The 19,286-nt window shown below is 36.7% G+C and overlaps 1 protein-coding gene across 2 annotated transcripts in view; it reads right to left on the bottom strand.

Annotated features, from left to right (window-relative positions):
• Window positions 1–19,286, bottom strand: part of ZC2HC1B (zinc finger C2HC-type containing 1B) — a 41,931-nt gene that overhangs the window by 13,244 nt on the left and 9,401 nt on the right. For both annotated transcript variants that reach the window (XM_043592513.1, XM_043592512.1), the window contains exons 2-4: window positions 18,653–18,714; window positions 15,925–16,044; window positions 15,259–15,397 (exon numbers count right to left, since the gene is read on the bottom strand). In XM_043592513.1, coding sequence (XP_043448448.1) covers window positions 15,259–15,397; window positions 15,925–16,044; window positions 18,653–18,714 — 321 coding nt within the window. The remainder of the gene's footprint in view (window positions 1–15,258; window positions 15,398–15,924; window positions 16,045–18,652; window positions 18,715–19,286) is intronic.

Here is a 19,286-nt window from a genome sequence, read left to right as displayed (position 1 = left end):
GAAAGTTAACTCAGATAAGTCACACTAGGGCTCAGTACAGTGGGCAGGTGGAACATCCTATTACTATAAGGAAACAGGCCCAGCAAGCTTGCGTTTCCAACTACCAAACAGGAATGAAACTGCTTATAAAAGTAAAATTGAAAGTGCCATTATTGTGCAGAATTCATGGTGGTGATGGAGAAAGCAAACCTAGAACTCTTCTCTTGCTTTGGTGGTTTCTTGAGTTTTACCAGCTGAGAGTCAAGGCTTTGATCAGAAATGCTGCTACCACAAACCCTACTCAGTTTGTGCAAAGACAGTGATCATGGCAGTGACTGGATGGCTTCTTCACTCCCACTTGTTCGTTCATTGATTCACTGCCACCCTTCTGTGTGGTGCTGTATGCCATCAGGGACACAACAAAGCTGAGGTGTATTTCCCTGCCAACAAAAATCTCAGAGAAAACTAGAAGGCTAGGCAAAGAAGTAGACAAGTGCCACTCATGATGTAAGCTTCTAAGGAAGCACTGGGTCCTCCAGGGGCCCAGAGGAGGGACAGGAAGCCAAGACTTAAAGGGGCAGAGGAAGGGGTGGCTTGGGTGGATCAGCTGATTAAGCACCCAACTTCTACTCAGGTCATGATCTCACAGCTCCTGAGTTCGAGACCCACATGGGGCTCTGTGCTAACAGCTCAGAGCCTGGGGCCTGCTGCAGATTCTATGTGTGTCTCTCTCTCTGCCGCTCCCCCACTTGTGCTCTGTCTCTCTCTCTCAAAAATAAACAAATATTAAAATAATAATAATAATAAAGGGCCAGAGGAAGAAAACTTCAAATACTCTGAGAATGGAAAAAAAATGGTTTTGTAACAGTAATCTGAACACAGCATGACTGGTTTACATGGTCCACCGTCATCTCAATCTGAGTCCCCTCTTCCTCTATCAATAATGGTGTCGTGGGGCGCCTGGGTGGCTTAGTAGGTTAAGCGTCCGACTTTGGCTCAGGTTACGATCTCGCGGTTTGTGAGTTCGAGCCCTGCGCTGGGCTGACAGCTCAGAGCCTGGAGCCTGCTTCAGATTCTGTGTCTCCCTCTCTCTCTGACCCTCCCCCGTTCATGCTCTGTCTCTCTCTGTCTCAAAAATAAATAAACATTTAAAAAAATTAAAAAAAAATAATGGTGTCATAAAAGTCACTATGTGCTATTTATTTCCAAAGTAATGATCTTTAAAGTCTGACTACACATGGGTTCTTAGGACGACTATGGGAAAGGTGGCCAGATCTCAAAAACATTCAGCAAGCATCATTTTTAAAATGTAAGCATTGTGTTGAGTGTCCATGTCTATGAAGCCTGTGAAATGGGCACTAAATGTCCCAGGCCTCACTGAAAATCTCAACTGCAAATATTCTCTATCATTGTTCCTATAAAGTATCACAGCATCCTGGAAAGTTGAATGATTAGCACATTTACTTAAGTTAGGAAGAATTACAATAAATATACGCATGTCACAAAAACTGAGTCATGAAATCAGGAATCATGCTGAGAAAACAAGGAAATGATCTGCAAACTCATGCATGCTAGGCCGCATTATATATAACCCCAGTTATAACTGTACATGTTTTCTAGTATTTAAGACTGAGAATATATGGACTAATATAAAATCCTCACATAGTCTAATGGAATAGTAATGAAAAATGTGCTATTTTAGATAATCGTTTTGTTTGGTGCATAAAATTATACTAAGGGCACAGGGAAGAATTTAATTATAAAGCTATGTTTTAGCATAAGAATATGAGGGCAGAAAAATAAATTGTACATGTCATGAGACCTTACAAAGAGAATTATTTATTTTAAGGAAACAATAATCCCCACATTTTAAATCCAATGTGGAAATTAGAGAAATCCACACAGCAGGACAGCTGACATAGTTTCGTTTATTTGACTAAAGAACTATAAAGTAGCCATCAACCCTGTAGCTTCTGCTATTAACAGGAAATACTACTCATAAAAGATTTTTTTTGTTATATAAGGCTTGTTGCCAAAGTATTATCAAAATCACAGCCATAGATCTTTCTACTTTCACATTATTTTAAGCTATATTTTCATTAGCACCCAGCAAAAGTAAAGCAATTATTAAGATTATTTTCTGGCACACCAGCACGCCCACAACAGTTGTGGCCAGGCCTCTTAGCCAGCTGCGCTGGGAGCTAATCCCACCCACCAGCACGCCCACAGCAGCTGCAGCCAAGCTGCTCGGCCAGCTATGCCAAGGGCCAGCCCCGCCCAGCAGTGCACTCACAGCAGTAACGGCCCAGTCACAACGAGAGGGCACAAGCAGCCCACAGAGAGCACACTCCTGGAGCTCCTGGTTCTGGTGACCAGGGCGGATTGCACTACTGGGTCCTATAGGCCTTCTACACAAGACATCTACCTTCCTTCAAGACCAGGAAACATAAGTGACCTACCAAATACATAGAAACAAACACAGAGAATAAGAAAAAAAAGACAGAGAATATATGCCAAACAACAAAAAATAAAAAAACAGACAAAATCTCAAAAACACACATAACTAAACAAAATGGAGATGAGCAATCTCCCTGATAAAAAGTTCAAAGTGATGTTAACAAGGATGCTCACTGGACTTGAGAGAAGAGTGGATGAAGTCAATGATAACTTCAACAAAGACAAAGAAAGTGTAAGAACCAATCAGAGAATCGAATAACAAAATGAAAAATGCACTAGAGGGAATCAACATAGATTAGAGGATGCAGAAGAATGGACCAACAATCTGGAAGACACGGTAGTGGAAATCACCCAAACTGAACAGCAAAAATAAAAAATAATTTTTAAAAATGAGGATAGGTTGGGGCACCTGGGTGGTTCAGTCAGTTAAGTATCTGACTCTTGATTTTGGCTCAGGTCGTGATCTCACAGTCATGAGATCGAGCCCCATGTCAGGCCCCATGCTGGTTGTGAAGCCTATAAGATTCTCTCTCTCCCTTTCTCTCTGCCTCTCTCTCTCTCTTTCTCTCTCTCAAAAGAAAAAAAAATGAGGATAGGTTAAGGAACTTCTGGGACAACATCAAGCATTTTAACATTTGTATCATGGGCGGCCCAGAAGGAGGAAAGCAAGAAAAAAGGGCAGAAAATTTACTGAAGAAATAAATAATTTTGAATAATTTCTTCAATAATATTGAAGAAACTTCCCTAACCTTGGGATGAAAACTGACATCCAGGTCCAGGAATCACAGAGTCCCAAATAAGATGAACCCAAAGAAGTCTACCAAGACATGTAATAATTAAAATGTCAACAATCACAGATAAAGGAAGATTCTTAACAGCAGCAACAGGAAAGCAACTAGTTACATACAAGGGAATCCTCCACATAAGGCTATCTGCTGATTTTTTAGTTTCTGCTAAAACTAAAGTCATTTAGTCATTAAAGTTATTCTGCAGAAACTTTGAAAGCTAAAAAGGAGTGGCATGATCTATATTCAAAGGGCTGAAAGGAAAAAAACCTATAACCAAGAACACTCTACCTGGCAAGGTTATCATTCAGAATTAAAGGACGGATAAAGAGTTTCCCAAACAAAAGTTAGAGTTCATCACCACTAAATTGGCCTTACAAGAAATGTTAAAAGGACTTAAGTGTAAAATAAAAGGCCATAAGTAAGAAAGTAAGAAAATTATGAAAAAAACAGTTTCACTGGTAAAAGCAAACATATAGTAAAGGTCAATCACTTATAAAGCTAGTATGAAAGTTAAAACACAAAAGTAGTTAAATCAGTTACATCAACATGCTACTACTAAACAACCAATGGATCAACAAAGAAATCAAAAAGTAAATCAAAACACACCCTGAAACAAATGAATTTGAAAACACAATGTTTCAAAATCTTTGAGAGGCAGCAAAAGCAGCTCTAAGAAGGAAGTTTACAGCAATATAGCTTACCTCAAGAAGCAAGAAAAATATCAAATAAGCTATCTAACCTTACACCTAAAGGAACTACAGAAAGAACAAACAAAGCCCAAGTTAATAGAAGGAAATAATAAAAATCAGAGCAGAAATAAATGAAATTAGAACTAAAAAAGCAATAGAGAAGATCAATGAAAATAAAAGATGATTCTTTGAAGAGATAAACAAAATGAACAAACTTTTAGTCAGACTCATCAAGGAAAAAGGAGAACTCAAATAAAATTAGAAATGAAAGAGGAGAAGGTACAACCAACAATATAAAGATACAAAGAATTATAAGGAACTACTATTGAAAATTATATACCAACAAACCGGACAACTTAGAAGAAATGGATAAATTTCTAGAAGCATGAAATCTTCCAAGACTGAATCATGAAGATATAGAAAATCTGAACAGACCATTTACCAGTAATGAAATTGAATCAGCAGGGGCGCGTGGGTGGCTCAGTCAGTTGAACATCTGACTTCCACTCAGGTCATGATCTCGCAGTTTGTGAGTTCAAGCCCCGCATCGGGCTCTGTGCTGACAGCTAAGAGCCTGGAGCCTGCTTCAGATTCTGTGTCTCCCTCTCTCTCTGCCTTTCATCTACTTGCTTGCTCTCTCTCAAAAACAAACATTAAAAAAAAATTAAAAAAAAAAATTGAATCAGCAATCCAAAAACTCTGAACAAACAAAAGTCCAGGATCAAATGAATTTGCAGGTGAATTCTACCAAACATTTAAAGAAGAGTTAATATCTACCTTTCTCAAACCATTCCAAAATACTGAGGAGAAAGACATGGTTCCAAATTCCTTCTATGAGGCCAGCAACCTGATACCAAAACCAAAGCTACTACAAAAAAAAAAAAAAAAAAAAAATTATAAGCCAATATCTCTAATGAAATTTAAAGCAAAAATCCTCAACAAAATATTAGCAAACCAAATTCAAATTAATTCACATTAAAATAAGTAAGTCACAGAGAGGAAAAATACAGCATAGGGAATATAGTCAGTAACACCAATAATTTTGTATGATGACAGATGGTGACTACACTTACCATGGTGAGCACTGAGTAATGTACTGAATTGTTGAATCAATATGCTGCACACCTGAAATTAATATAACATTGTATGTTAACTACATCAATAAAAATAACTAAATAAAAATAAAAAATGTTTAAAAGATCATATACCACAATCAAGTGGGATTTATTCCCTGGGATGCAAGGATGGTTCAATATCTGCAAATTAATCAATGTGATACAACATGTTCAAAAAAATGAAGGATAAAATCCTTCATATAATCCTTTCAATAGAGGAAGAAAAAGCATTTGACAAAATTCAACATCCATTTATAATAAAAACTCTCAACAAAATGGGTACAGAGGGAACATACCTCAACATAATAAATGCCATATATGGCAAACAAAGAGCTAGCATCATACTCAATGGTGAAAGGTTGAGAGCTTTTCCCCTTAGATCAGGAACAAGACAAAGATGTCCACTCTCACAAGTTTTGTTCAACATACTACAAGAAGTCCTAGCCACAGAAAACAGACAAGAAAAAGAAATAAGAGACATATAACTTGGTAAGGAAGAAACAAAACTGTCACTATTTGCAGATGACATACTATATACATAGAAAACCCTAAAGACTGTTAGAACTAGTAAATTAATTCAGTAAAGTTACAAGATACAAAATTAATATGCAGGAATCTGTTGCATTTCTATGCACTTTAAATGAAGTAACAGAAAGAGAAATTAAGAAAACATTCCCACTTACAACTTCATCAAAAAGAATAAAATAAATAGGAATATATTTAACTAAGAAGGTGAAAGACCTGTACTCTGATAACTATAAAATACTGATTAAAGAAACTGAAGACAACACAAATAAATGGAAAGATACACCATGCTCATGGACTGAAAAATTTAATATTGTTAAAATGTCTATAATATCCAAAGCAATCTACAGATTCAACACAATTCCTACCAAATTATCACTAGCATTTTTCATAAATCTAGCATTTTCACACATCTAGAACAAATAACAAAATTTTTATGGAACTACCAAAGACCCTGAATAGCCAAAGAAATCTTGAGAAAGAAGAACAAAGCTAGAGATATCACAATCCCAGATTTCAAACTCTATTACAAAGCTCTAATAATCAAAACAGTATAGTCCTGTCACAAAAACAGACACAATGGAACAGAATAGAGAGAAGAAGGCAAGAATATACAGTAGGGAAAAGACAATCTCTTCAACAAATGGTGCTGGGAAAACTGTATGGATACACACAAAAGAATGAGAATAGGCCATTTTTTTTTTTTACACCATATACAAAAATAAACTCAAAATGAATTAAAAACCTAAATGTAAGACCTGAAACCATAAAAGTTCTAAAAGAAAACACAGGCAATAGACTCTTGGACATAGGAGTTAGTAATATATTTTTGGATCTGTCTCCTTAGACAAGGGCAACAAAAACAAAAATAAACTGGGACTATATCAAACTAAAAAATTTTGCACAATGAAAGAAACCATGAACAAGACAAAAAGACAACCTACTGATTGGGAGAAGATATCTGAAAATGATATATCTGATAAGGGGTTAGTATCCAAAATATATAAAGAACTCCCAGAACTCAACACCAAAAAAATCTGATTAAAAAATGAACTCAAGACCTGAATAGTCATTTTTCCAAAGAAGACATACAGAAGACTAACAGGCACATGAAAAGATGCTCAACATCACTAATCAGGGAAATGCAAATCAAAACCAAAATAAAATATTACTTTGCACTTGTCAGAAGGGCTAGAATAAAAAAGACAGGAAAAAACAAGTGTTGGTGAAGATGCAGAGAAAGGTAACCCCCAAGCACTATTGGTGGGAATAGAAACTGATGCAGCCACTGTGTAAAAGAACATGGAGATTCCTCAAAAAATTAAAAATATAAATACCAGGAGTGCCTGGATGGCTCAAGCTAACTCTTGAGTTTGGCTCAGGTCATGATTTTATGGTTGTGAAATCAAGCCCCGCCTTGGGCTCAGCAAAGAGCATGGAGCCTACTTGGGATTCTCAGTCTCCACTCTCAAAAAAAAATAAGTGAACATATATATATATATATGGAGAGAAAGAGATAGAGAGGGAAGGAGGGAGGGAGGGGGAGAGGGAAAGAGTGAGAGAGGGAGAGCGAGGGAGGGAGGGAGGGAGAGGGAGAGAGGGAGGGAGGGGGAGAGAGAGAGAGAGAGACCATATAATCCAGTAATTCCATTTCTGGATATTTACCCAAAGAAATGAAAACAGTAATTTAACATGGATGGACCTAGAGGGTAATAAAACAGAGAAAGATAAATAGCATATGATTTCACTTATACGTGTAATCTAAAAAACAAATGAACAAACAAAAAACAGAAACAGACTTATAAATACAAAAAACAAAGTGGTGGTTGCCAGCAGGGGAGGGAGGTGCGGGGATGGGCAAAATAGGTAAAAGGGATTAAGAGGTAAAAACTTCCAGTTACAATATAAGTAAATCACCCTTTCAATAAAGGCTGAATCTTAAATAATAATCCTAAACAAAGGATAAAGAAAAAAGGTCACCTCACCAAAAAAATATGTTTTTTAATTTTATAAAAGGAATCTGTAAGTTTCCTCACATTAGAAAACAAAACGAACACCAGACGCAATACAAAAAGCATTACCGAAAGCATCCTATCTTACTCCTTTTCTGCTTCCTCTGGTTAGGAAAGAAGGAAGGAAGGAAGGAAGGAAGGAAAAAGGCAGATTAAATTAATCAAGGAAAACTAACACAAGAACAGAAAATTAGGACGTGCTCTGTCAATGGGTAACAGACCAACAACACCCACAATGATCGATCTCAACACTGTTATAGTGGCCCAAGTAAAATATACTTTATTTTTCACATAGAGCTCTAAAATTTCATTCATTCAGCAACTGAAATAATCTCCTGTGTTAAGAATAGTCAAGGTAAGCTCTTTTCACACTGGAAAATTATTACAGCCAACATAATCCTTTACTCCACATTCCTGTGCACTTCAGTACCAAATAGTTTCATCTTCCCCTCAAAACTTAAAAATAAGTAAGAAGTAAATCAGTCATGGGGATAAAAAGTATAGTGTAGAGAATATAGTCAATGATATTGTAGTAAATTTGTACGGTGACAGATGTTAATTACACTCAACGTGGTGAGCATTTTGTAATGTGTACAAATGTCGAATCACTAATGTGAACTAATTTACATGAAGTAAAATACACCTATTTTAAGCATACCGGCCAGTGAGTTTTAATAAACGTACACATTTGTGTAACCACTTCATTTAAAACACAGAACTGTTCCCTTCATGCCCCTTTTCAGTCAATATTCCCCCAAACCCAGTCTCAATCAATCAAAACTCCATTTTCTATCACTAAAGTTTCGGGGTTTTTTGTTTTGTTTTTGAGAGAGAGACAGCATGAGCACATGAGGGGGGTGAGGGACAGAGCGAGAGAGAGAGACTGAATCTTAAGCAGGCTCCATGCTCAGTGTGGAGCCCAATGTGGGGCTTGATCCCACAACCATGGGATCATGACCTGAGCTGAAATCAAAAGTGCGACATGCAACCAACTGAGCCACCAGGCACCCTTCCTGCCACTCAAGTTTTATCTGTTGTATAGTTTCGCATAAGAGAATACCCATGTTGCTGCTTATATAGTAGCACTTTCTTCTTACTGTGGAGTTGTATTCTGGTTTGTAAGTAATTACACAATTTTTGTATCTACTCACTTGCTGATGGACGTTTGCGGGGGGGTTTTCCCCCAGTTTATGCTATATAGAGCTACTATGAACATTAATATATAAGTCTTTTCTAAGGACACATTTCCAGTTTTTTGCAAAAATACCTAGGTATAGAATTGCTCTATAAATAAGCATATGTTTAACTTAAGAAAATACCAGTGCAGAGTAGCTGTCCTATTTTACACTCCCTTCAGCAGTGGGAGACTTCCAGCTGTTCCACATCCTCGCTATCATTTGTATTGTCAGTCCTTAATTTTAGCCATCAAGTGGGCATGTGGTAGTATCTCACCCTAGTTGTAATTCATATTTCCTTGACAGAAATGATGTTAAGTATCTTTTTATGTGCTTATTGGCCATTATTCTGTGATGTATCTGTTCAAATACATCTCTCACCTTTTTTCTTACTGGGTTGTCTTCTTGAATTTCAAGAGTTCTTTCTATATTCTTGATACGAGTCCTTTGTCAGTATGTATTATGAGTATTATCTCTCAGCCTGTGGCTTGCCTTTGCACTCTCTTAATGGTGTCTCTCAAGACTAAAATTTTTAATTTTGGTGAAGCCCAATTTATCAATTTCCTTTTTAAAAATCTGTACATTTTATATCCTGCTTAAGAAATCTTGTTTGACTCTTAGATCAAAGATTTTTGGTTTTTCTAGAAATCTTATTGTTGTAGCACTTATAAGGTCAATGTTCCATTGTGAATTAATTTTTGTCAGTTAATTTTTGTCAATTAATTTTTGTATAAGGATCATGACTCATTTTCTCCAAATGGATATTTATGTCAAAAATCAATCGCCCATACATGGATCTACATCCAGATACTCTTTTCTGTTCAATTGATACACCAATATCAAATTCCTGAATAACTCTAACATCATAATAAGTCTTGACATCAGGTAGTGTAAGTCCTCCAATTTTTTCCCTTTTTTCCAAACTATCTTGGCTATTCCAGATCCTTTGAATTTCCATATAATTTTAAAGTCAACTGGTAAATTCCTATGTGGCAAAGAAAACTTGCAGGGGTTTTTACTGGAATTACACTGAGTCCATAGATCAATTTAGGAAGAACTGACATTGTAACATAATACTGAGTCTTTCAAATCATGAAAATGGTAAATCTCTCCATTTATTTTGGTCTTTTTAAAATTTCTCTGAACAGTGTTTCATGGTTTTCATTTTTCAAGTCTTACACATATTTTGTTAAACATACCCCTAAGTAGGGGCACCTGGGTGGCTCAGTCAGTTAAGCGTCCAAGTTTGGCTCAGGTCATGATCTCACGGTCTGTGAGTTCGAGCCCCACGTCGGGTTCTGTGCTGACAGCTCAGAGCCTGGAGACTGCTTCAGATTCTGTGTCTCCCTCTCTCTCTCTGACCCTCCCCCATTCATGCTCTCTCTCTGTCCCAAAAATAAATAAACATTGAAAAGAAAAAATTAAAAAAAAAAACTTAAAAAAAAACGTACCCCTAAGTACTAATGCTTTTTCATAATTGTAAACGTATTTTTTTTTAACATTTATTTATTACTGAGAGAGAGAAAGCATGAGCATGGGAGGGGCAGAGAGAGGAGGAGACACAGAATCTGAAGGAGGCTCCAGGCTCTGGACTGTCAGCACAGAGCCTGACGCAGGGCTTGAACCCGCAAACCCAGGGAGATCATGACCTGAGCCGAAGTCAGATGCTTAACCGACTGAGCCACCCAGGCGCCCCAATTGTAAACATATTTTTAATTTCATTTTTTAATTGTTTATGCCTAGTATATAAAAATATAAATTATTTATGTATATTGACTTTATATCCTGAAAAGTGTGTTAAATGCACTTTTAACTCCAGTAGCTTTCTTACAGTTTCCTAAGATTTTCTATATTTAGTCATTCATGGTTATGTTGTCTATGAAGAAAGACAGTTTTACCTCTTCTTCTCCAATAATTTATTTCCTTATTTCGGTGGGTACTACATCTTTAGTATAGTATTGAACAGAACTGGTCAGAAAAGACATCCTTGCTTTTTCTCATCTCCATGGGAAAGTGTTCAGTTTTTCATCAAGTGTAATGTTAACTGCAGATTGTTCAAAAATGTCCTTTTATTGAGGTGTTTCCCTTCTATTTCTACCTTTTCTAAGAATTTTCTTATATAAACATGTACAGGGGTTGCATTTTGTCACAGGCTTTTCCTGTATCTAGTGGGATAATCATATGCTTTTACAAATATTTTGTTGATATGGTGAACTACATTTACTATTTTCTTCCCTCTACTTAACTGAGGTGTAATTTGTTCTTGAAACTTTGAAAAAAATTTTTTTCAACGTTTTTTATTTATTTTGGGGACAGAGAGAGACAGAGCATGAATGGGGGAGGGGCAGAGAGAGAGGGAGACAGAATGTGAAGCAGCTCCAGGCTCTGAGCTGTCAGCACAGAGCCCGACGCGGGGCTCAAACCCACAGACCGCGAGATGTGACCTGGCTGAAGTCGGACGCTTAATCGACTGTGCCACCCAGGCGCCCCTCTTGAAACTTTTTAAAGAGGAAACATATAAAGCAATTGGTTTAAACGTTTTTTTTCTTTTCTAATTATAAGCTTTTTTTAAAGCTATAAACCTCCTCCTTGCACTGTTGTAGCTGAATCCCACAAATTTTGATGTTTTCATTACCATTCCGTTCAAAATATTTTCCCATATCTCTTACGATTTCTTCTTAAATCCATGCATTAAGAAAAGCTGATAATTTCCAAATATTAGGAAATTTTCTAGATATATTTTCATCATAAATTTCAACTTAATTCTGCTCTGTCAAGTAACAATCTGCATGATATCTCAATCCTTTTACATTTACTGAAACTTTGTGGCCCTACACATGGTCTATCCTGGACAAATGCTCCATGTGTACTTAAAAAGAATTATATTCTGCTGTTGCTACACGTCACATTATAGCTTTAGATATCAATTAGGTCAAACTGGTTGATACTGTTGTTCACATTAGAAAATGTCCTACGTCCTCACTGATTTTCCTGTTGCTTATTTTATTAGCTACTAAGAAAGGAACACTAAAATCTCTAAATATAACTGTGAATCTGTCTAGAGTTTTGTCAGTTTTTGTTTTATGTTCTCTGAACTCTGTTACTAGGTACATAAACATTTAGGACTGATAGGCCTTCTTGATGAATATGTATGTTTAATCGTTACTCTTGTTAATAACACTTGACATTTGCTTTGCCTGATATTAATATTAGCACTCAGGTTTTATGATTATTATTTGCATGTATATCTTTCCCCATGCTTTTAACATGCCAGTCTATAGTTGTTTTGACATTGCTGGTGTTTATTTCTCCTTTTATCTTTTTATCCAAGAGGGAAGGCACAGATCGTAAATGTATGTCTCCACGAAATGTTTTCAAGCTGCACACACCCATGTAATCCAGCCCGGATCAAGACACAGAACATTCTCAGCAATGTTCCTCATGTCCACTCCTGCTCATCCCCACCCCTCCAAGGAAAACCGCTGACTGACTTCCAACCTCAGAGGTTCAAACTTGAAGTTTCTAAAACATTTGAGTTTCTGGTATTTATAAATCAGGAAATCTGCATTTCTGACATCCTTTGAGAAATTAGATATGGCCACCCTGGTGTATGTCCCCTTGAGGCGGCAGCAGCCTGCTAACATAGGAGCAGCTGTCCTGAGAGTGTGGTCTCTGTAGGCCTACCTGGGTCACCTCCTTGTTTGCTCACCTGCCTGGCACATTTATTTACATCTTTCTATTTAAAGTGTGTTTCTTGTGGAAAGTATATAATTGGACCTTGCTTTATTATTCAGTCTGACAATCTGCTTTTTATCTGAAGGGTTTAGGTCATTTATACGCAACTATCCACATGGTTGGGTTTAAGTTTACCATCTTGCTATTTGTCTTTATCCCATCTTTTCTTTGTTGTTCCCCCCCCCTTTTCCTATCTTCTCTTAGATTGAATTTTCTTCCATTTTATCTCCACTCCACCTATTGTCTTATTACTGATGCAGTGTCAATATTTTTGTGTTTTTACTCTAGGGTTTACTATAAAGTAATATTTTTGTGTGTTTACTCTAGGGTTTATTATAAAGATATAATATTATATCTTTAAGATATAATATTCTACCTTCAAACAATACTACACCTATTCATGTATAATGGGTACTAAACTTATTCATGTCTATTACACAGAAAACTTTCAACAATGTATGTCCATTTTCCTTACTTAACCTTATTGTATTGTTTTCATACATTTCACCACTTCCACATGCATAATCCTCACAATATGTTATTATTTATGTTTTAAATAGCCAGTTATAACTCTCAGATAACATTTACTCAATGGAAAACAAGACAAGGATATCTGCTTTCACCACTGCTGTACAATATAGTATTGGAAGTTCTAACCAGAGGATTTAGACATGAAAAAGAAATAAAAGAGACAAACTGGAGAGGAAGAAGTAAAATTACATCAGTTCACAAATGACATAATTTTATATGTAGAAAACCCTGAAAATTCCACACCAAAAAAAAAAAACCACCAAAAAAACTGTTAGAGCTAACAAAATTCAACTGAGTTGTAGGATACAAAATTAATACCCTCAAATCAGTCGTATTTCTATATACTAGCAATGAACAATCTGAAAATAAACTTAACAATTCCATTTACAATAACATCAAAAATAATAAAATAGGAATAAATCAAACCAAAGGGGTAAAAGACTTGTACGTTCCTATACCTAGTCAATGAAATGTTGATGATAGAAATTAAAAAGAAAACAAATAAATGAAAAGACATTGCATGTTCATGGACTGGAAAACAATTTTGTTAAGACGATAACACTACTCAAAGCAATGTATAGATTTAATGCAATCCCTATAAAAATCCCAGTGGCATTTTCAGAAACAACAAAAAAAAATCCATCCTAAAAATTCATATACAATCTCAGAGGTCCCCAAATACCCAAAACAATCTTGGAGGAGTTTCAACACTTGCTACAAATTTACTAGAGTAACCAAAACAGGGTGTTACTGGCATAAAGACAGACATATAGAAAAACAGACTAGAGTAGCTCAGAAATAAACCTTCACATATATGGTCAAATGACTTTTTATAAGGGTGCCAAGATCACTCAATAGGGAAAGGATAGTCTTTTCAACAAACAGTGCTGAGAAAACTAGATACCCACATGTAAAACTAGATCTGCAACTTCCAATGAAGCTGGGATCTTACCTTATGCCACATACAGAATTAACTCCACCTGGCTCAAATACAAAACTGTAAAAGCTGAAAATATAAAACTCTTAGAAGAAAGCACATGGGGAAGGCTTCATGACATGGATTTTGCAATGATTTTTTGGATCTGACAATCAAAAGCTAGGAAACACAAGAAAAATAAACTGCACTTTTATCAAAATTAAAAAAATTGTGTATCAAAGGATACCATCAAGAAAGTGTAAAGACAAAAAAAAAGTGAAAAGAAAGTCTACAGAATGGGAGAAAATACTTGAAAATCTTATATCTGATAGGGATTAATATTAATATTAATCTAATAGAGTCTCTAGCCCTAATTTCCAATTTACAGAAAAACAGAGGATAGAGGAACAAGTTAAACATTAGCCTGAGTAAAAAAAACCAGACAAATCTAGAACAAGAGATATCCTAAAAGATGTCCTAAAAGATATCCTAAAAGCCTACTGGCTTAGTAAGGGTATTGTGCAAGATTAAAGAAAAGAGACAACAACAAAAAATGCATGATTCTTGGATTGTGATTAGGGAGCAAGGAGTGAGCTTTAAAAGACATTCTTAAGATAACTGGGAAAATATGAGTCCCTATATTATGCAAGAAAATGCACGCATACTTCAGAAACGCATACTGATACAGTTAAAAGTAAAGTGTTATGATGTCTGAAACTTAGTGTTAAATAGTTCTGTCCCCCCAAAAATAAGACAGAAAACATGGCAATGTAAACAACTGTCAAATTTCAATGGAAGGTATGGTGTATGAGTGATTACTGTACTATACCTTCCTCTTTTCTGTAAATTTGAAAATTTTCAAAATGAAAAGTTTAGGGTAAAAAGCCTTTAGGCCACTAAATTGCACAACTTAAAATGGTTAAGACAGTGAATTTCATATTATGGGATTTTTATCTCACAACAAAACCCTATCCCCCTGTCCTCCCCACCAAAAACAAACAAACAAACAAACAAACAAACAAACCCAGAGCTTGGGTATCTGACACTGTATTGGAGAAGTATCCTGCACAGCCCCATTCTCATAGACCATGATGTGAACGGTGTCCCCTGGAGTTATGTAGTGGTCTTATGTTGAAATAGAGTTAGAAAGAAACACAGAACCTTTATACGGAATTAAAATTAGGATAAGATATATTGTATGATAAAATTACTTTTATAATTTGTTATTATTAATTTTAGAATGCAGAGGAGGAAGCAAGGCATGATGATCTGGCCCCAAATCAAGCACAATTGGTTAAGAATAAAATGCCCAAAGCAAACCAAACTGGCCCCACACCTGGGTTGATGGATGGAGGAGGTGGAGGTGGGAGAGGTCGGCCTTCTTTAACGGCTAGTGTAGACTGCTTGGCTGAACGGATTGCATTAATGAAATCTTCATGCTGTTGTCTCCAGTTAGATCTCCTCACAGGTTGATGCTATAAAAAAGAAAACCAATATATACTAACCTCGACTGTACATCTGTCCCTTGCAACTTTATTTTAAGCTGGGATTTAAATTTACAGGACATAGGACTGTGAAATTTGGAGGGAAAAGAAAATTTGTGTTCAAGAGTACAAAAAGAGATTTGGAAAAATACAGTAATAAAATTTGCAAGTCACAACAGTGTGGGAAAACACAAAATAACAATCAGAAAAACAAACGACAACACTTTACAGAAAGACTTAACTGTAAGATGAAAAGGGACTTTCTTTAAGTTAATTGCGAGATTTAATGCTACACTAACGAAAACATAAACGAGATTCTTTTTTGCCACATCTGGAAAGTATCTGAAATACATTTCGAAATCTAAGTGAGCATGATTAAAAAGAAAACAGTAAAGGTGGATTATACTTACATGACATTACACTGCACTATCAAGCAAAAATGAAACCAGAGAGCCAAAAAGGGGCTTTAATGTACTTAAGGATGTAATCAAGAAGAACAAGCACGATACTGATAGTACCTTGGACTGAGGAGCTGTTCTCACAATGAGAATGTCAGTGCCCTGTAATCTTTGTTTCAGGGAATTGAAAGGTTTACGCTTTTTGTTGAAGAGTTTCCTACATATTGGTCCATGTCTTTCCTAGAAAAGAAACAGTGGGGATTAAAATTTTTAACATGTATAGTCACAAGGTTTGTACTCAGGCAGCCCCCACTAGAATGACGGGGTTCACCTTCGGAGCCAAGTTCATTCTCTAACTCTCAAATCACAGCAGAGCAAATCCATCTGGCTCTCTCCACCCATGTTACACATCACTAGATATTGAGTGAGGGCAAGGTCAAGAAAAGGCCTCCACAGCTACAGAGACTTATTTCGAATTTGGTTTTATACACTGAACTCTACCACTTGGGCTGCGTGAATGATTCCAGGCATTAAATAATGTTGAGAAGGCAAACATTCTAGTTTAAATTGAAATAAATATTTTTGATATTGAGCTAGGTACTCACTGAAGCCAAGGAAATTTTCCTGTCTCCTGTTTCCTGCCTCCACGGTTTCCAAATTCCACGAGCAAGGCATCCAGTAACATAACAGGGAATCTGAGTCCCAGCAATCCTAATATTCCATTTTACCGTTCTTTTGAGATAGCCCTTTGCATACAGCAGGGGGAAACTTAGCTCCTACCGATGGAACCTTCTCAAGAAAACTCTTCTTACCACTCAGCAATTTCAAAATTGAATTCAACGGGGCCACTTTTCTACATAGAGCACATTAAACTACTTAACTTCCTCAAGGAGTGGAGAGGTTTCAAAGAAATATTTGAGAACATCTGCAAAAGACAACTGGGACAACCATACAAATAAGTGAAGAATACACCAATTCCATTTACATTATGAAGATATTTTCCTTTAATTTATCCAAACATTTCACATCCATGAAGTCATCTATTTCAGAGCAAATCTAAACTTTTAATATTAAGTTTTAAAGTGTTACAATATTTAACATTTAACAGATAATCGGCAGGGAAAACATTCTTTACTCCAGCCAAGTAATCCTTTAAGTAGTCAACATTTCTAGTACATAAAAAACGGCACCAACAAACAGAGCTTTGCTTGTGTACCACCCTTACAAAATCTGCTAGGGCATCACTGCTATAGAATTATACCAACAACTTTCCACTAAATGGCCTCTTCCTTGGTGGATATGGAACTCATAATGGTTAACACACAGTTCCTTTGTCCAGACCCAACAAAATACGGACTCTATAAAAAATCCCTATACTTGGTTACAAACAAGCTATACCATTTTATTTTTTTAAGTTTTATTTAAGTAATCTCTACACCCCATGTAGGGCTCAAACTCATGACCCCAAGATCAGGAGTCACATGCTCTACTGATTGAGCCCGCCAGGTGCCCTCCATTTTATTATTATCTTTTTTAAGTTTATTTATTCTGAGAGAGATAGAGAGGAAGAGAGACTCCAAAGCAGGCTCCGCACTGCGGAGCCTGGATGTGGGGGCTTGAAGCCACAAACCATGAGATCATGACCTGAGCTGAAATCAAGAGTCACACACTCAACTGACTAAGGCATCCAGGCGTCCCCTCCATTTTAAATTAAAGGAAAGAAAGGTATCATATCATTCGATCAAATGCTCTTTGTAGCCTGGAGATAGGCCTAGAAAGTAAAAACCAAGAAGACGCCAAGACACATTTGACATTCAGTGATTCCATTTCAAATGGAATGGTACCTCCTAGTTCTGCAACTCATCCTTATGGGGTGCAAGCCTGGCTTGGCAAAAAGCAGCACACCGGTGGATTCCTGGGCCACAACAGGCCCTGTGAACTCCTGTTTCTAAATTCAGGAAGCGCTAACTATAGTTAATCAGAACAGGTATTTCATTTTTAAAATTCCCCAGAGAAACAAAACTTACAACCTTATTATATAGTCTTTTGCCCCAAATGTAGTCAGGTATATGGTCCAAAACCTTTAAGTCTGCTTATGTCTCCTTGATCTAAAATGTTCAATCTCATAGTTGTATTATCACCTTAAGTTGTTTGTTTGTTTCTTTTTAATCATTTTTCTTGGGCATCTCTTTAGAATACCGAGGTCTAATACCTGTTTGATTCCCCAATTTTTAAATAAATTAAGCTTTTATTCCACTTTATAGGCATCAATCAGGGGACTTGACATGCAGTTAGCTTGAATCTGATTAACAATTAAATCTTGGAACAGGCCTTACACCCATTTTGTTCAAATTACATAAAACCCCTGAAAATTGAAAGGTTCTGTCTTCATACGTGGCAAAGCAGGAAACAGAGGGAGGTTAAAGGACTTGTCAGAATTAGTGACAAATTTGAGGCTAAAAGCCAAGTTTCCAGATGCTCCAAATTCAATGTTCATTCCTCTTGACTAGCTAATTTCCCTGGTGCTTTGGCCTTAAAATTTGAATTTTTGATGCTTATAGAAAAGGCAAAAGAGCCAAAAGCTCTCAAGAGACAACGAGCTGTGCCAAAACACTTTCATCTGGCATCCTTTTTCTAAGAGTACCATGTTTAATTACACTCCCTTCTGAATGGGGTGGCATCTATCCGCCTCAGTGTCCTCCGGGCCTGCCAGCCATAGGTTATCCTATCCTCTTCCCTCGCTTTCTCTCCACATCTGTCTTTAATCTTTGCCGCTACAGCCTCCTCACTGACTTGACAGTTCATTTAACTCCAACGAAACACATCTACAAAATGTCTTTATGTTTACCAGAACATCTGCTGCAAAGCGTCTTCCACAGACTTCACAGGGAAGTAACTCCTGATTGCCATCTGTATAAGATCCAAAAGCACATTATGTTAGTTTCGTGGAACTGCCTGCCCAAGAAGAAATGACTAACTGGAGGGGACCTCAATAGCTTGATCTCCTCATTCTTTTCCCTCCCCACCAACTTCTCTTAGGAAGATATTTCATGAACTCACCCATTTTCCTCTTCTAACAGAGACTTCTCACTTCACTAAACAGGTAAATTCCATATCCTTCAGGCAACCAGAGTACATTTAATATACTCCTAAACTAAGCACCTGATAGCTTTGCTTTAGACAGAAGTACAAAGTTAATACTTTAGTATAAAGTCATAAATTAACTGGGGCACCTGGGTGGCTCAGCTAGTTGAACGTCTGACTGTGGATTTTGGCTCAGGTCAATGATCTCACGGGTTTGTGGGATTAAGCCCTGCACTGGGTTCCATGCTGACAGCACAGAGCCTGCTTGGGATCCTCTCCCTCTCTCCTCTCTGCCCATCCCCTCACTTGTGCGCACGGTCTCTCTCAAAATAAATAAATATTTTTTAAAAGTGATAAATTATCTAACAGTAACGTCTTTGAGATTCCTACTAGAGTGC

Source organism: Prionailurus bengalensis, chromosome B2 (genome assembly GCF_016509475.1).
Source record: "Prionailurus bengalensis isolate Pbe53 chromosome B2, Fcat_Pben_1.1_paternal_pri, whole genome shotgun sequence".
Classification (NCBI taxonomy): Eukaryota; Metazoa; Chordata; class Mammalia; order Carnivora; family Felidae; genus Prionailurus; species Prionailurus bengalensis.
Note: the sequence above shows the minus strand (reverse complement) of the source record. Positions and strands in the feature narration are given on the sequence as shown.